The sequence below is a fragment of the Hemitrygon akajei genome, chromosome 16 (genome assembly GCF_048418815.1).
Source record: "Hemitrygon akajei chromosome 16, sHemAka1.3, whole genome shotgun sequence".
Lineage (NCBI taxonomy): Eukaryota > Metazoa > Chordata > Chondrichthyes > Myliobatiformes > Dasyatidae > Hemitrygon > Hemitrygon akajei.
The window spans coordinates 22,601,218-22,619,434 of record NC_133139.1 but is presented as its reverse complement, the minus strand read 5'-3'; the positions used below and the strand labels follow the sequence as shown (position 1 = coordinate 22,619,434).

At 42.0% G+C, this 18,217-nt stretch overlaps 1 protein-coding gene across 7 annotated transcripts in view; it reads left to right on the top strand.

The window, feature by feature from the left end:
- Positions 1-18,217, top strand: part of LOC140739817 (CUGBP Elav-like family member 4) — a 579,610-nt gene that overhangs the window by 303,949 nt on the left and 257,444 nt on the right. For 4 of the 7 annotated variants that reach the window (XM_073068376.1, XM_073068372.1, XM_073068375.1 and 1 more), the window contains exon 3: positions 11,319-11,367. In XM_073068376.1, the coding sequence (XP_072924477.1) occupies positions 11,319-11,367 (49 nt within the window). Of the gene's footprint in view, positions 1-11,318; positions 11,371-18,217 lie in introns of all 7 variants that reach the window. The other 3 variants (XM_073068374.1, XM_073068373.1, XM_073068369.1) reach the window with 1 other exon arrangement.

Sequence of the window (18,217 nt, the reverse complement as noted above, 5' to 3'; positions counted from 1 at the left end):
TCCAGGGTGCTCGGGTTTCCTCCCAGAATCCAAAGGCATTAGTAGATTAATTGGTCGTTGTAAATTGTCCTGTGATTAGGCTAGTGTTAAATAAGTGGGTTGCTGGGCCGTGCGACTCATGGGTCTGTTCCGTGCTCAATCGCAAAAGAAATGAAAGAATTCGGCATGTCAGAGGATGAGTCACTCAGCACAGGATACTCAGCTTCTAGCATAGAAACCTACAGCACGTTACAAGCCCTGCGGCCCACAATGTTGTGCCAACCATGTAACCTACTCTAGAAACTGCCTAGGATTACCCTACCGCACAGCCCTCTATTTTTCGAAGCTCCATGTACCTATCTAAGAGTCTCTTAAAAGACTCTATCGCATCCGCCTCCACCGCCGTTGCCGGCAGCCCATTCCATGCACTCACCACTCTCTGTGTGAAAATATTTCCCCTAACATCCCCCTCGTACCTACTTCCAAGTGCCTTAAAACTATAACCCCTTGTGTTAGCCATTTCACCCCTGGGAAAAAGCCTTCAGCTATCCACACAATCAATGCCCGTCATCATCTTATACAGCTCTATCAGATCACCTCTCATCCTCTGTCACTCCAAGGAGAAAAGGCTAAGTTCACTCAATATATTCTCAGAAGGTATGCTCTCCAATCCAGGCAACATCCTTGTAAATCTCCTCTGCACTCTATTTCTATTGTAGCCACATCCTTCCTGTAGTGAGGTGACCTGAACTGAACACAGTACTTCATGTGGGGTCTAACTAAGTTCTTATATAGCTGTAACATTACCTCACAGCTCTTGAACTCAATCCCTTGATGAAGGCCAAGACAACATATGCCTTCTTAACAACACTATCAATCTGTGCTGCAGCTTTGAATTTCCTATGGACACAGTCCCCCAAGATCTCTCTGATCCTCCACACTGTCAAGAATCTTACCGTTAGTACTTTATTCTGTCTTCAAATTTAATGTACCGAAATGAACCACTTCACACTTATCTGGTTTGAACTCCATCTGCCACTTATCAGCCCAGTTCTGCATCCTATTGATGTCTTGCTGTAACCTCTGACAACCCTCCAGACTATCCACAACACCCCCAACCTTTGTCTCATCAGCAAAGTTACTAACCCACAAACTGCAGTGATTCTAAGCTGCCTTTGTAGCCATGATATTTGTGTGGGTTAGTCCAGCCTGGAACATTAATGGTGGGAAATTAGTATTATGGTAGTAACACTGAATGTCAGAAGTAAGTAATTGGACTCTCCTGTTGATCATAACATGGTCTTTTGAGGCTGTTATGCTACTTGCCACTTTTTAGCTCATGCTTGAAAGCTGTCTCGCTCTGTGTAGATAGGGGCTGCTTGATTTGCTGAGAAGTTGTGAATGGAATTGAATGTTATGCAATCATCAGGGAGCAACCCTACTTCTCACCTCATGAGGTTCATTGATGAAGCTGTTGAAGACAGTTGGGCTGAGGACGCTGACTCTAGGAGCTCCTGCAGTAATCTCCTGGGATTGGGCTGATCGACCTCCAGTAACCACAACCAAGCAAGGTTTGACTCCAGCTACTGAACTGTTTCCTTCTTGCTGCCCATGGACTTCAATTTTACCAGGTTCCTTGAAATTACATTTAATGCCTACAGTATTTATAGACAGTTCCTCGTATTGCGTCTGTGTCCACAACGAACCCCTGGGTATGCCTCAATATTTACAGGGATCGTGCCAGTGTCTACTAACAGTCTTTAGACTTGGGTCAGTATTACAGGTGTGGAGGAAGAATCTTTTCGCCCATAAGGGGGTTGGATTCTCGAGTGCACTGCTGGAGGTGGGGTGGGGAGGCAGAGACTCTGCCAACGTTCAAGTACCTGGATGGAATTATCGAGGCTCAGAAAGCCCAAGTGTGTTGGTTCAGACAGATACTTGATGGTTGGTCAAAGGGCCAATCTCTGTGCTCTATGGTTCTATGACTGTTTTGCATTTGTCTTTAAGGAAAAGATGATGTTGACAGAGAATTTGACATTAAGAAGGAAATATATTAAATTGTAGAAATGGTAAACGAGGAGAGAGGAAATTTCAATGGCTCATACACCTTTAGAATGGATGCATTGCTAGGCTTGGATAATAGGTATCTCAGTGAATAGGTATCCCTTCTTTTACAAGAAGCAATTTATTGTCTGAGGCAAAGATTGCAAGTGCAAGAGAACTCACGGTGAACTGTGTCAAACAATAACTAAACCACAGCTGGAGTTCAGTGTACATTTATCATCACCATGCTACAGGAACACTACAAATGGAAATTTACAAAGCTTATTTTCAGGAGAATTACAGCCATGAAGAGACATTGGTAAGGCCGGGGTCATTTTTATGGAATCAATGGTGATAAAAGATTTAATTGTGCGGTATAAAATGATAAGAGGTCTAAGCAGGATGACCAGAAAGGAAATAGAAAAACAAAAATATTGGAAAAATCGGCAGGTCAGGCAGGATATATTATGTTTAATCACACTTCCCAGTGAAACGGAATTAATGCATCAGTCTGAAAGACCTCTCACTAGCAAGGATTTGTTTTCCTTAGTAGAGAGAGCAATATCTAAGGGGTGGAAATTTTTGTTAATGGGTAAATAGGTTGGAAGGCAGCTGAGGAAATACCTTTTTACCCAACAAGTGTTGGAAATTGGGAACCCACTTCCTGAGGGGATTGAGGAAACCCTCTGTAAGTTTGAAAAGAATCCAGATGTTCTTACTTAGGATCATAGACTTTATTGTGGTAAATAAAGATGAAAGAAATATGATTAACCAAAATGGTCCATTTTTATCTGGAATGTACACAACTTCGTTTGAGTTGTAAATATCTATGACTCTCTAAGATTTACCATTGGTGCTTTGGAGAGTGTCATCATTTCTGGTTGGTCCTTGGACATTTATCACTGTCAGCAAAAACATCAGAGGGGTCTTACTCAGATTCAGTTTATTGTCATTTAGAAACCGCAAATGCAATGCAGTTAAAAAATGAGACAACGTTCCCCCAGAATGATATCACAAAAGCATATGACAAAGCAGACTACAATAGAAAATCAACATAACGTTTGGCAATCCCCAATCCAGAGTCCGGAGAGGCTGCTGCGTATTAATATCACGCTACCGTCTAGCGCGTTCCCCGGAAAGGAGCTCCAAATCCACCAGACAAAAACAGGACCAAAAACTAAAGCTACAAGACCTGCACAAAACCACATAATTACAACATATAGTTACAACAGTGCAAACAATAGCATAATTGATTTTAAAAAAAGACTATGGGCACAGTAAAAATAGTCTAAGATGTTAAAGGACTGTAAGTTCAAGAGAAATCACCAAAGTTTCCACAAGTCCCCAGGGTCCCGACAGACTCGCCATCCCACGCCGGCGGCAGTTTTACATTATAGTATACATTATATAGTATAATATATATATACACACACACACACACACACACACACACACACACACACACATTATATATATATAATATAGTATATATATAATATATATATATAGTAAACATTATAGTGTTTACAGAGGGTTTTGACAAGTGTGCACTTTTCATAATGGGTGCGGATGTCCTAGGACACTGCCTGGATTAAACGGTATGAGCTATAAGGAGAGGCTGGACAGATTTGGGTTGTTTTTGCGGGAGGATCAGAGACAGAAGAGAGACCTCAAAATTATGAGAGGTGTAGATAGGGTAAATGGTCTTGAATCATTTTCCTCTGGTAGAAATATCAAATGTCAGAGTCTATGCATTTAAGGTGAGAGAGGAAAAGTTCACGGAGATGTGCAGGACAGACTTCTCACACAGAAGGTGAGAGATGTTTTTGAACAAGCAGCCAAGTTTGTTAGTGAAAGCAGATATGATAGTGGAAATTGGGAACTCACTTCCCTTCATATCTGCTTTCACCACTACACTTGGCTGCCTGCTCGAAACATCTTCCGCTCTCTGTGTAAAAAAAACTGTCCGACATATCTCCATAAACTTTTCCCCTTTCACCTTAAATGCATAGTGTCTGAGAGGGTGTTAGACCCATGAATATGCAGGAAATGGAGGGATATGGATAATGAACAGACAAAAGAGATTTAGTGTAATTGGCATAATATTTAGCACAGACATTGAGGGAGAAAGGCTTTTTCCTGTGCTGTACTGTACTGTATTTTAGTTTTATATGGCAGTATTACATAGGGTCCCCAGAAGCATGTCAGTGTTTCTAACAGGTTCCTGGAGAATACACTAGTATTACAATTAGTCTGCTAAATCTTTTTGGAAACGTTTGGAGCAGCATTTATAATTGGATCAGAGGTGTCTAAGGCTTGTAGGCCACTGTGTAAACCTTTCAGGAAGGAAATTTATAGCAAAAGTTTCCAAAATGGAATATTTATGAACGGTGGGAAGCAATGTTCCCTCTAATTTTTAGTAGTCAATGTGCGCAAAATCCTTATGTTGTGCAATTTTTTTTTCCTGTGACAAAAGTACGTGCGCACTAAATGCACACATGGCACAGTTTATGTAGGTTTACAAAATATTTGACATAAAACTGCACAGAATAACAACAAAATAACATACATATTTAAGTCACTCAGTTATTTTTTCTCTCTCCTGTCTTTGGCATTTACCCATTCTTTGTAAACTCTATCTGGACTAATAGAACTTCCATCCAATTAACAGCTTTTGATTCTCATTAACGTATCCAAATGACATTCACCTAAACGGTTTCTCAGCTTGTTTTTGAGTTGATTCATGAGGCTAAAACCTCGCTCACAGTCAGCAATAGATGCAAGAAAGGTTCCCCCAATGTCCATCAACTGTGCAAGGTTGCAAAACTGTTCATTTTGAAGTACAAATGCCACCATTTAAGCAAAGTTTGAAATCAGTTTGGACTTAATTTTTTTCTTGCACGGAAAATTTGAAATCATTAAACTGTCTAACTATTACAGTATTTTCAGCTAGAAAATCATGATATTTTAGACATAAGGCAGTAACTTGTTCATCGCCAAATGTGAAGTTTATGATATGAACACTGACCACCAAAGATGGCTGCCGCTGTGATGCAGCTGTACAAACCGGAACAGGAAAGGTGAGGTGACGTAAATTAGTGACGTGCATTGTGGTATTTGAAAAACTGACTAACTAGTTAACAGAAAAATTTAGCTAAAAGATTATTTTCAGTAAGTATAATTATTAATTACTACATTATTTTAGGTAACTAACCTTTTATGCGCACATTAATTTCCTTTATGCACTGGTTGAAAAACGTGTGTGTGTTGGAGGGAACATAGGTGGGAAGTGATTATCAAGGGTGTTATTGATTCATTCAAAGGAAGAGGATAGTTTGATTAACTGCGTTTGCATAAACTGACCATAACACTCATGTGTTTAGAAGCTGGTGAGCCAGGGGGCCTTGCTTTTGGGTTCAGAATGAGTTCCTTGTATCTGGCAAGCTTAACAGTCCAAGGTTTATTGCATTCATCATCGCTGCTGGTATTCACAAAGTGAGGTTTGTGAACCCAAACATTTCCTGAAATCGTCTGGTGATTTGGAGGGGAGGCTGCTGAAGGATGCTACTATATAACTGTGAAATCACATTCATTGTTGAAGTAATGTTGGTCAAAGAGATATAGGTAGCTGGGAAATTCCTAACTGTGAGTGATATCTTGGGCATATCAGGATTGGAATTGCCATGGATAGGGGTTAGTGGTTTAAGAATGAGGTAGAATAGCAGGAAGAAGCTCTGCTTTGGTACACACCCACTGCTTAGGGAGGGATAGGCTCTGGAAATAGTGGAGACCCTGTGACAGGGTGAACAGCAAGCTGCTGCATTCTCTGTCCTGAATGCTCTGTGTTGCATGAAAACCAAGAACAAGACAGAGAATTTTAAAAAAAACTTTTGATTTGTAACTTTTCAATCTTCAATTTCTTTTGCAATTTTGTGGCTTTTGCAGCAATAAGCAATCATTAATGACACTAAAAACACATAATGGGAAAGTTAGGGCATTGATATATTAAGCCTCAATGAACCTCTTTGCATCCTAACTGTCTGAAGTAGCTCACGGAATGGGCTACACAGAAGAAGTAACTTGGGCTTTCAGTCTGGGAAAATATGTTGCCTAATCGCTGAAGGTGAATATTTAACGCAATGTCTTCTACTAATGGGATTGCATGCAAAAATGGACAATTATAGAACACCTTTCACATTCAAAGATCATTTCAAAGTGGTTTCCAACCAATGAATCATTCTTGAACTGCAGTCACTTCTGTTATTTGGCAAATGCAGCAGCTAATTAACATGCAACAAAGTCCTCCACACAGCAAGGACAGCAAGATCCAGGATTTATATGGTGATTTAATGTAGGAAAATACCTCAAGGTGTTTCATGGTACCAATGTTAGACGTTTGCTGAAGATTCGTTTACTTTAGCTTGACGAGCTTGTGCACTTGGATTGATGTGACATGGTAGTCTGAGGAAAGAGGGGGAAGGAATGGATCCTCTGTGTCTGATAGTTAAGGGAGCTCTTGTAATTCTATCATTAGGCAGCTTCTGCACCGCTGCGGCACTCTCTCATTCTTCTGTTGACCTGGATTATGCCTTGAAACCGTGCAGTGGGTTTGAACCCTTGCTCAGAAAGAAGCTTTCTCCGTCTGATGTAATGTTGGACCCTTCCAACCCAACCCGCGCTTGACAGGACCCAACGCTCTCTGCGCTTCAGTCAAGACCAGTTGTACATTCTGCCAAAACAGTCAGGTTAGGTCATGCGGTGGCCATGTTGTGCTTTCCCAGCTCCATATTGTAAACAGGTCAAAAGGAATTGCCTGATATTATTGTGTATGTCCTCTGCTCTTGATCGATCTTTAGTATTCTATCCTCAAGAAGCAATAGCAACAATTCACGATGACCAATTAACCTACTATCTGGCCACATCTTTGGACTTCGGGAGGAAACTGGAGCAGTAGCATGTTTGAGATATTTATGGCAATGCTTGGGTTATCTTTTTAAGAACATTTCTATGCCTCAGACTCAGCACAGTTTTTATCAGACCTCCTAGAGACAGGCCCAATGGAAAATGTTATTTCCCTCGGATGTGTGAGGCTTGCAGCTAGCTGCTCACCCCCTCCTTCCCCAACAAAGAGAATGCGAGCTGGACCATACTTTGATTTCCCAGAGTAAACTGGGTTCAAACCTAATCAAAGCAAATAGGACGAATGCCTCGTAAAGTCATTGAACCATGATAAAGAACAGGTGGCCACCAGCCCCGTGCTCCCCCTTTAAATCTAGATGAGTAATCCCACTTCTCTGCTTTGTCCCCACAGTCTGTAAATCCTTTATTTTTCTTCAATTATGTATCAAATTCCCTTCCAAAACTTAATATTGAATCGGTTCCCTCCAGCAGTGTGTTCCAAATCACAACAACTCATGTGAAAAGATATTTCCTCGTGTCTAGTTATTTTGCCAATCAAATATGTGTCCTCCAGTTACCATCCCTTCTACCGGTGGAAACTGTTTCTCCGACTTACTCAATCAAAACCCTTAATGATTTCAAACACTTTTATTAAACCTCCTCTGCTCTACAGAGAACAACCCCACAGTCCTCATATAAATGAAGTCCCATATCCCTCGTATCATTCCAGTAAATTCTGTTTCTCAGTTACCTTTAAGGGTTGAATTTAAAATGAGTTTGATCACACTGTTATCTACTGCCAAGATAACACAACAAGCCTAAATAGAAATTTCATTCAGAGATGTCACAGGGAATGAGAAAAGGAAAAGAAAAAAAAAGCTCTCAGCACCTCGTTTAGGCTCCTCTCTTTAAAGCTGGAAGTGAGGCATGGTGTTCAGTCAAAAGGGAGGGAGTTTTCATCATGTTGGTGTTGGGCTGTAAGTATTCAATACTGGCCTAGCCTGATGGAGGAGGTGAGAGGAAGGCTTATGGAAATTTCTCTTTTATAGAGCTATTATAGAGGAAAGTACCGGTGGGGTAAAGGCCACCGCTGTTTATCCATTTGCTCAGGACGTCTCTCTCCTTACTGGCTCCATATATTGAATTGACTTTATTACTTACATCCTTCATACACATGAGGAGTAAAAATCGTCACGTTACGTCTCCGTCTAAATGTGCAATATGCAATTTATAATAATTTATAATAAATAGTATGTACAACAACACAGTCAATATGACATAGAAATACAGTTGTGTCAGCATGAATTAAGCAGTCTGAAGCTGACCCAGACCCTGTTGGTCCTGGCTTTTATGCTGCAGTACCGTTTCCTGGATGGATGCAGCTGGAACAGTTTATGGTCAGGGTGACTCAGGTTCCTAATGATCCTTCAGGCCCTCTTTACACACCTGTCCTTGTAAATGTCCTGAGTCATGGGAAGTTCATATTTACAGATGCACTGGGGTGTCTGCACCACTCTCTGCAGAATCTTGCAATTGAGGGAAGTACAGTTCCCATACCAGGCAGTGATGCAGCCAGTCAGGATGCTCTCAATGGTGCCCCTGTAGAAAGTCCTTAGGATTTGGGGGCCCATACCAAACTTCTTCAACCATCTGAGCTGAAAGAGGCACTGTTGTGCTTTTTTCACCGCACAGCTGGTGTGTACAGACCATGTGAGATCCTCGGTGATGTTTATGCTGAGGAACTTAAAGCTGTTCACCCTCTCAACCCCAGATCCATTGATGTCAATAGGGGTTAGCTTGTCTTCATTCCTCCTGTAGTCCACAACCAGCTCCTTTGTTTTTGTAACATTGAGGGAGAGGTTGTTTTCTTGACACCACTGTGTCAGAGTGATGACTTCTTCTCTGTAGGCTGCCTCATTATTATTTGAGATTAGGCCAATCAGTGTAGTATTGTCAGCAAATTTAATTAGCAGATTGGAGTTATGGCTGGCAACACACTCATGGGTATACAGAGAGTAAAGAAGGGGGCTTAGTACACAGTCCTCAGGGGCACCTGTGTTGAGGATCAGAGGGGCAGAGGTGAAGGGGCCCACTCTTGCCACCTGCCGGCGATCTGACAAGAAGTCTAGGATCCAGCTACATAAGGCCAAGGTCTCTGAGCTTCTTGTCGAGCCTGGAGGGAATTATGGTGTTGAATGCTGAACTGTAGTCCAAGAACAGCATATGAATATGGATAGAGATTTCCTATCTGAGGTTCATTTTAAAGTCACAAATGCTTCTTATTCCCAAATGGACAATTGGAAGTGGTGAAAACAGTCCTAAGATGATCTGATTGGATGAGAAGAGTTTTGCCTTCGCTCCTTCCCCACCACCTTTGTTTTCCCACTTGCCAGTCCAAACTCATTAATGCCCCAGTCTTAGTTGGATCTCAGAGTGCTCTGAAATAAAAGCAGCAACTGCTGTGAATGCTCAGCAGGTCAGTCTGAATTAGCGGATAAAAGGAGTGTTAACACATCAGGTCGCTGAGCACTGCATGTAAAACGTTGGAGGAACTCAACAGGTCAGGCAGCATCTGTGGGGGGAGATTCCTTCTTCAGCCCCTTACCTCTTCAATCTTTCATCCCCTAGCTTCTTGCTTCATTTACCTCCACCACCCACCCACCCGGTCTCACCTATTGCCTTCCTGCTTATACTCCTTCCTGTCCTCTGACCTTTTTATATACTGGTTTCACCTTTTCAGTCCTGATGAAAGATCGGCCCAAAACTTTTATTACCCTCCATAGATGCTGCCTGACTTGCCGAGTTCCTTCAGCATACTGTGTGTGTTCCTCAGGATTTACAGCATCTGCAGTTTCTCTTGCGTGAATGAACCGTCGACATCTTGGGCCAAGATCAGGAATCTGTATCTGAGCTGAAAATTAACAATGTTCCAAGTCTAAATCAGAGAAATTATGATGAGGAGGAAGAAAGTGATGGGGAAGAACAGGGAAAAAGATATCTGTTGATGAAGTAAATAAAATGATGATGGTTTCAAGGCAAAATGGTACAGTTTGTGATGGGGAAACAATAACTATCATTTGTAGGCCATGGAAAGTGGAATAACAGAAACATTACCTGGAATTTCTAAACTCTCTGTTGAGTCCAGAATACTGCAGTGTTGAAACCTCTATGGTCTTGCCCTGATGAGCTTCTTCCACAATGTGCGAATGTCATTGGGATCCTGCTGTGCATACTCATTGACCGCCATTGCTTGGGGAGATACAGTATGGAAGGGAGATCCTTGCTGGATCTCTATCCCACAGAAACGAACCTCCCCTCCCATGTCACCACTCACCCCGCATCTACCCCTCTGGTATCCTGAATTAAGGAAGGTCAGTGCAGATGAAATGCTTTGGCTTCTGTAACTTGGGAGAGTCAGTGGCAACTCCCCAGTCAGACAGAGTACTCTGCCACAGGAAAGCCCCAGCCTGGGTGTTCCAAAGGGACAATACTTTTCATGTCAATTGCTAGTCTAACATAAGGTGACAGAACAATACACACAATGTGCTGGAGGAACTCAGCAGGTCAGGCAGCATCTATGGATGGGAATTCCTGTTCTACTCCCATCCGTAGATGTTGCCTGACCTGCTGAGTTCCTCCAACACATTGTGTGTATTGCTGTAGATGTCCAGCATCTACAGTACCTCTTGTGTCTATGAGACGGATACTGGATTTATACAGCCCCAATTCTTGAGATTGGTTTTGTTCATCATGTACATCGAAACATGCAGTGAAATGTATAGTTTGCATCAAATCAAATGAATGAGAATTATGGTGGAGGCAGCCCACAAGTGTCAACATAGCATGACCACAATTTACTAACCCTCTCTGTATGTCTTTGGACGGTGGGAGAAAACTGGAGCACCCATAGGAAATCCACACGGTCATGGGGAGAATGTACAAACTCCTCTCAGACAGTGGCAGGAATCGAACCCTGAAGGGTGATTGCAGGCACTGTAAAGCCATTGTGTTAACCCTTGAGAAGCAGTTGACTGGGCTGCAGAGTGAGAATACTGGTGAGATGACCAAGAGTTGTGTGAGTCGCCTACTTCTCCAGAAGCAGCTTATTAAAAGAACCCAGATAATAGGCTCTGAAGAAAACATTTATTAAGTCAAAACAAATCTATTTTTTTCTCCCAACGTCTAACCCCTCCAGTAGGAGTGATAATGTCTGGGAAATAATTCTGCTGCAAGTACTGTGAATTCTAATTTTTTCTTTTGTAATGTAAGACATTGTCAAAGATTTCAAATGTGCAGCCAGTGCCTTGAAGTGACATTGTGATTTATGACTTGCTAAAGACACCGTTTTCAATTGACATTCTAATCCACAATTCCTCTTTCTCTTCTTTATCTTCCAGATGAATCGACCCATTCAGGTGAAGCCTGCGGACAGCGAGAGTCGTGGAGGTAGTTGTAACTGATATTTTATTGAGCTAGAGATATCAGCCATGGGACTTCCTTGATATTTTAATTAATGATGACTGAATACATTTGGTTGAGTGGATTTAAGTGCTCTCCCTATTGACAACTCTTTTCTATCTTCCTACTCCTTTACCCATTCTCTGGAGGTACTGCTGCTTGATGAGGATTAAGAGTACAGAGGCAACTGGTCATTCCTCTTGGCTTCATTGATCGGGGGGAGTATCACAGCTGAGCAGCTCCCAGAATCCCTTGGGTCCATCCTCTTTCTACTTGACATCCAACCCTTGGCATATAGCTCAACATTAGCAACAGTGAAGGGCAGCTGGAGTCTGTTCTTTCCATGAGAGCTATGCATCATTAACCGGGACTAATTGTTGCATGCCAGGCTTTACCCTGATTGAAGCTGGATAACCTAGCACTGGCTGGAGTTTGATCATAAACCATCCCATCAGGCAGATTTCATTACCACAACAGGAAGTGAATCAGCTATTGAGGCATGGAGAAAGAATGACTTCTCTTAATGATTACCCAAGTAAGGGGCAATACTTTTGATGGCGGAGGTTATGGGACAAAGTGTACTTGTGGCATATAGCTATGGTGACTGCATTTATGCTGCTCTTTAACTGTTCTTGAAATGATATTCAAATGTATTTAATAATTAATTTGTATTAAACTTACATTAGGTTTCCCCTGTGCCTCTGTGGGGAGTTCTGGCATATGGTTCTCTTCAGAAAGTGGAAAATGAACACAGATTTTACTCTAGTCAGTAAGAAGTCTTGTAGAATCATACTGCATGATGAGACCATTTGTCCCATTATCCTTATGGTGTATTTATTGAAAGTGTAGTCAAGTTACCCTTCAGCATCATCTGCTCAAACCTACAGTGTTTCCCCATAGCAGTAGCATGATCAGTTGAGTCAAGTATGATGTTTTCTTAAGGGGTTGGCTATTGGTGGGTCCTCAGATAGAGGCAGTAGAGGCAGATACAGGATTCACGTATTCAGGTGCAGTGTGGGCACATGGAAGTGGTGTCTGAGATTAGTGATTGGGTCTTTTCGTTGTTCAGTCTCCCCTTCCGCAGAATGCCACTTATTCTCTGTGGCACAGCGGATGTTGGCCTCGCGTAATGCAGCCCCCTCTTGAACAGATTTCCTCCAGCTTCATCTATTGAGTGCAATTTCTTCCCAGTTTTTAGAAGTAACGTTGAATTTCTTCAGGCTGATTTTGAAGTTGTCTTTGAAACGTTTCCTTTCCCTATCAGGGGCTCACTGACCTTCCTTCAATTGGGAGTAAAGGATCAGTTTGGGGACATGTGATTTAGGCATAGTTGCCCCATAGATCACTCCATCTTGTGGATACAGGAATTCTCTTCTTGATGGCAACTGCTGATTCTTCCTTCTATTGGCTAGTGGCAGTCTGATCTACACAGGGTTTTGCAGGTTTACCACAGGTTTTCACTGAGATCACAAATGGTTTGGAATTCAAGATTCATGGTTGTTCAATGTCATTTCCTGTATACAAGTGTAAAAAAGAGTGAAGTAATTGTTACTCAGGATCCAATGCAGCAAAAAAACACACAAAGGAGAAAGAAAACAATAATAATAGTAAAAAAACAGTAAATATTAATACATAAAATTGCTTATACACGTAGATTGATTGTATGTCCATAAAGTGACGCTGGGCACAGGAATGTCTGTGCATAAGGTGACTGACAGGAAATGAAAAAGTTGTGGTGGTTAGGGGTGTGGAGGGGTGGGTTAGTGGGTGGAGATGTTGATCAGCCTTACTGCTTGGGGAAGTAACTGTTTTTGAGTGTGGTGGCCCTGGCGTAGATGCTATGCAGCCTCCTTCCTGATAGGAGTGCAACAAACATTCTGTATGCCGAGTGGATGAGATCCTACATGATGTCAGTGGCCCTTTTCTTCCAATGTTCTGTATCAAGCAATGATGCAACTTGTTAGGATGTTCTCCATTGCACATCAGTTGAATGATGTGAGTATGGATGTGCATAGTCCAACTCTCTTTGGCCTCCTCAGGAAGTAGAGGTGCTGGTGAGCGTTCCTGACTGTGTAGAATATGTTCTGGGACCGTGAGACGTTGTATGAGATGTACACCCTCAGGAGTTCGAAACTGCTTGCAGTTTTCACTTCTGTGGCACCGAATGGTGCAAGTTCTCCTGAAGTCAATAACCATCTCCTTTGTCCTGTTGACTTTGAGGAAGAGGTTATTTGCCTGACACCAGGCCTCGAGATCTTCCAACTCCTCTTTGTAGGCTGTCTCATCGTTGTTGGTGATGAGCCCCACCACTGTTGTGTCATCAGCGAACTTGACAATGTGATTACTCCAGAAGTGTTATGACAAAGATAGTGACATTTGGCTCAGCATAGCAATATTTGGGAAGATCTACCTGATCTTGTTGCCATTAAGCTCAAGTAAGGTATGGTACCGAGGGATGATTGCTACAGTTTCTCTTGAAACTGCCCAAGTATGGAGCTAGGGTATGAATATAATTGAGCTTCTTCCTGATGAAACCCCATCCCACCTTCCTATAATGATCACATAGATGCCCACACTCAAAATTGGATTGGGAAGGCATGGAACTGGGTCCTAAGGGAAGGGAGAGTTGCTTCTTTGAGATGATTCTAAGGTCTAATTATATTGATGTGCGTCAATGGCATGGCATTCTTTGTGTAATATGATGTCTGACAAGAATCTTCACCAGACTGGAATGTCCTTGAACAGTTGTTTTAATATCCTGCCTACAAACTCCTATAGCAAGCTTTGTCTTATGGAGTGTCGGGCTGATTGGTGAGAGGTATTACTGTATTGTGGACTCAAAGTACACTGCAGATGCTGTGGTCAAATCAAAACATACAAACAAGCTGGAGGAACTCAGCAGGTTGGGCAGCAACCGTTGAAACAAGCAGTCAACATTTCGATACCTAGTCCTGGCGAAGGGTCTCGGCCCGAAACTTTGACTGCTCATTTCAACGGATGCTGCTCGACCTGCTAAGTTCCTCCAGCTTGTTTGTACGTGTTACTGTATTATGGATTTGATCTCATTAAATGAGCAACAACATTGTTAAAACAACTTAAGCACAGGAAAGGTGTTTGGTTGTTGAAGCTAAACATGTGAGAATATCAGACCCAGCTAAAGTTTCTTCTCATGCAGTCATTTCAGTTCAAGACAATGGAACTGAGTGTTGGGAGACAAGTACCTCTCCTGGCCAGTACCTCCTCACTGTCCAGTACTGCTAACCAAAGGACAAATTTCTCCCTAAGTGTGCTTTATTTTGAGTAATGAACTGATCTGAAAATCAATAAGAGAATCTATGAACTGTTGCAGACAATGCAAAGCTTGTTTAGGATCTTGCTGGATTTAAACTTCTGATCTAACAATGTGCAAAATTTTACTAATATGGTACTTCTTTGATAAAATGACAACCTCAAAATTCCATATCCTTGAGGTGCACTGTTGAAATTCTTTGGTTAGCTTGCTGTCGTTTTCTTGCTGTGCTTTGAGATGAACAATGAGACAACACCCAGGGCAGAGAACGGAGCAATGTTGCCTTGGAAAGAAGGTGTTAGGAACGTGAAATACAGTCGTGGCGTTAGTTTTTACTGGCACCTAGTCTGAGGAGGATATGGTCACTTCCGTGAGTGAGCTGAGTTCTTATGGTTAATTATCCTAATCAGAATCGGATTTGTGCACAATCAGAGCAGGAATTATAATCAGTTGGGTTTCAATTCTTGGCTGATGGTTGCCTTACCATTCATCCACCTAATGCCTACTTGGAGTTAAAATTGGTACTTAATGTTCCTCAATTTATTAGTTTTTCTTTTATTTATCATGATTTTTGTTGATGTTCCTGTCCACCTTCCCAACAAGTATGATTCTTAGGGCACTAAAAAGATTAGGTTTTGATATAAATTCTTATTATTTCACAAGTTCATCATGTGATCTTTTGGTTTCTAGCTTCACATCGAATAGTCTCACAATTGCATTACCACCCCGTGCCCAGGCAGATGCCAAGCAGATTAGACTGGGACATGTGAGAGAGCCTCAGGCTGGTTCTTAGCCAGGGATGTTGAATGGTGTTAAAAAGCCAGGGGCCCACAGAGCGAAAGGTTGCAATGTTGCCCACACTTCAGTCGCGAGGAGAATGCCAGCAGTGCATTCAGATGCAGATGCAGCCAGTCAGACTTCTAACTCCTCTTCACTGCTGGCTTGACCTGCCCACTCAGGATTCAGTCTGGGAGTTACGAGAACTGGCTGCACCATGATAGGAAATTGACTTAAAAACGTTACATACATATTAACAAAGATACATATATTTTGAAGTGCTGCCTAATAATTAAAGAGAAGAGGCACTACATATAGGAATGACTGGAAAAGTCAGGTTGGCACAGTAGCATAGTGGTTAGTGTAAAACTTTACAGCCCCAGCGATCTGGGTTCAATTCCTACACTGTCGTTAGAAGTTTGTATGTTTTCCCTGTGATTGTGTGGGTTTTCTCTAGGTGCGCTGGTTCCACATTCCAATGATGCGCGGGTTAGGGTTAGTGAGCTTTGGGCATGCTGTCTTGGTACCGAAAGCATGGTGATATTTGTGGGGTGCCTCAACTACATTCTCAGACTGTGTCGGTTATTGATGCAAATGATGCATTTCACTGCATGTTTCGATGCACGTGTTCAAAGTAAATTTATTATCAAAGTGTATATATTACCACGCCATCACAAGATTCACTTTCTTGATGACATTCACAGTAGGTAAAAAAAACACAATAAAATAGATGAAAAATTGCATGCAACAGGGACAGACAACCAAAAGACAACAAATTTTGCAAATGCAGAAAAATAAGAAAATAAATAAGTATTGAGATTACAAGTTGTAGGGTCCTTGAGAGCGAGTCCATAGATTGTGGAATCAGTTATGTGTTGGGGTGATTTAAATTATCCCCTCTGGTACAAGAGCCTTATGGTTGAGAGCTAAAAACTCTTCCTGAACCAGGTGGTGTGGAACCTGAGGCCATTATACCTCCTTCCTGATGGTAACGGCAAGAAGAGAGCAAGGTCTGAATGGTTTGGGTCCTCGATGGTGGATACTGATATCCTGTGATGGCTCCCCTTGTAGATGTGCTCAGTGGTGGGGAGCCCATTACCTGTACCAACTACGTTTTGTAGGTTTTTCTGTTTAAAGGCATCGGTGTTCCCACACCAGACCATGATGCAACCAGTCAGGGCACTCTCCACTCTTCTTCTACAGAAGATTCTCAATGTTTTAGATGGCATGCCAGGTCTGTGCAGATGTAGTGGTAATGGTAAGAAGAGAGCATAACCTAGATCAGGGGTGGGCAAACTTTTTGACTTGTGGGCCACAAAGGGTTCTAAAATTTGACAGGGGGGCCAGACCAGGAGCAGATGGACGGAGTGTTTTGGTAATACACCTCATAAGAGAAAATAAAATATCATGGGATATGTAGAAAACATGTGCTTTAATTTCAATTGAAAATGAACAAATGCATTACAACAAAATATCTGTCTTTGAAGTCCCATGGTATTTAGCTATTTATTGAAATGACTTTTAAAACACTGAAAATTAAATGAATAAAATACAGCTTTTTTTAATAGTAACAGTTATTATTTTAAAGCACTGAAAATTCTGTTATCCTTCAAGATATTATCATCATCACTCTCCTCCTGACTGTCTTTATTTCAAAAACGGTAGGAGATGCAGGTCTACTTGTCCTGCTCCTTCTTATTCAATTGTCCCCTGTGCCAAAACTCAACAACGACCAGCACAAGGACAGAACAGTGACAGCGCGCCAGTATGCGGAGCGCGTTATTTGATCTGGAGCGCATTTTTTATTTTGAGAACGTATGTGCACCTGCGCACTACTCATGTCCATCACTTAACAGAAATGACATGTAACATGTAAGGCTTATTGAAAAAAATATTTTCAAATGCATTTTTTACATAACACAACGAAGAAACTTATTTTTAATTTCAGTGGGAACAGTGTTGTTGGTCTCCCTTTTTAGCCAGCGCATCAAAGTCTGGATTTAGTTTTGTTGTGGCGAAAACGCCAGAATTGCGGGGAAAAAAACGTTAACAAGGTTTATTAATATAATTTCATCAAGTTCTGCGGGCCGGATTAAAAAGCTTAACGGGCCGCATATGGCCCCCGGGCCGTAGTTTGCCCATGCCTGACCTAGATGGTTTGGGTAGAAAGTAGAGGTTCTACTGTGTCTTCTTTGTAATGACAGTTGCATGCTCGGCCCAGCACAAATCCTCTGAATTGATGACACCAAGGAATTTAAAGTTGCTGACCCTCTCCACCCCTAATCCTTTAATGAAGCCTGGATCATGGTCCTCTGGTTTTCTCCCCCTGCAGTCAATAATCAGGGGGATTATTTTTGCTGACATTGAGTGAGAGATTGTTGCTGTTGCACCATTCTGCCAGGTTTTTAATCTCCCTCCTCATCTGATTTGCGCAGCAATAGTGGTGTCATCAGCAAACTTAAACATGGCCTTCGACCTGTACTTAGCCTCATAAGTGTAAAGCGGGTAGAGCAAGGGGTAAGCACGGTGTCTTGTAGTACACCTGTGCTGACGTGATTGTGGAGGAGGTGCTGCCAACCTGAACTGACTGGGGTCTGCAAGGGAGGAAATCGAGAATCCAGTTGATCAAGGGGGTATTGAGGCTCAGGACGTGGAGACTGAGGGAACGATAGAATTGAATGCTGAGCTGTAGTCAATGAAGAGCATCCTGCTGTATGCATCTTCACTATCCAGATGTTCCAAGGCCAATGAAATGGCATCTGCTGTTGACCT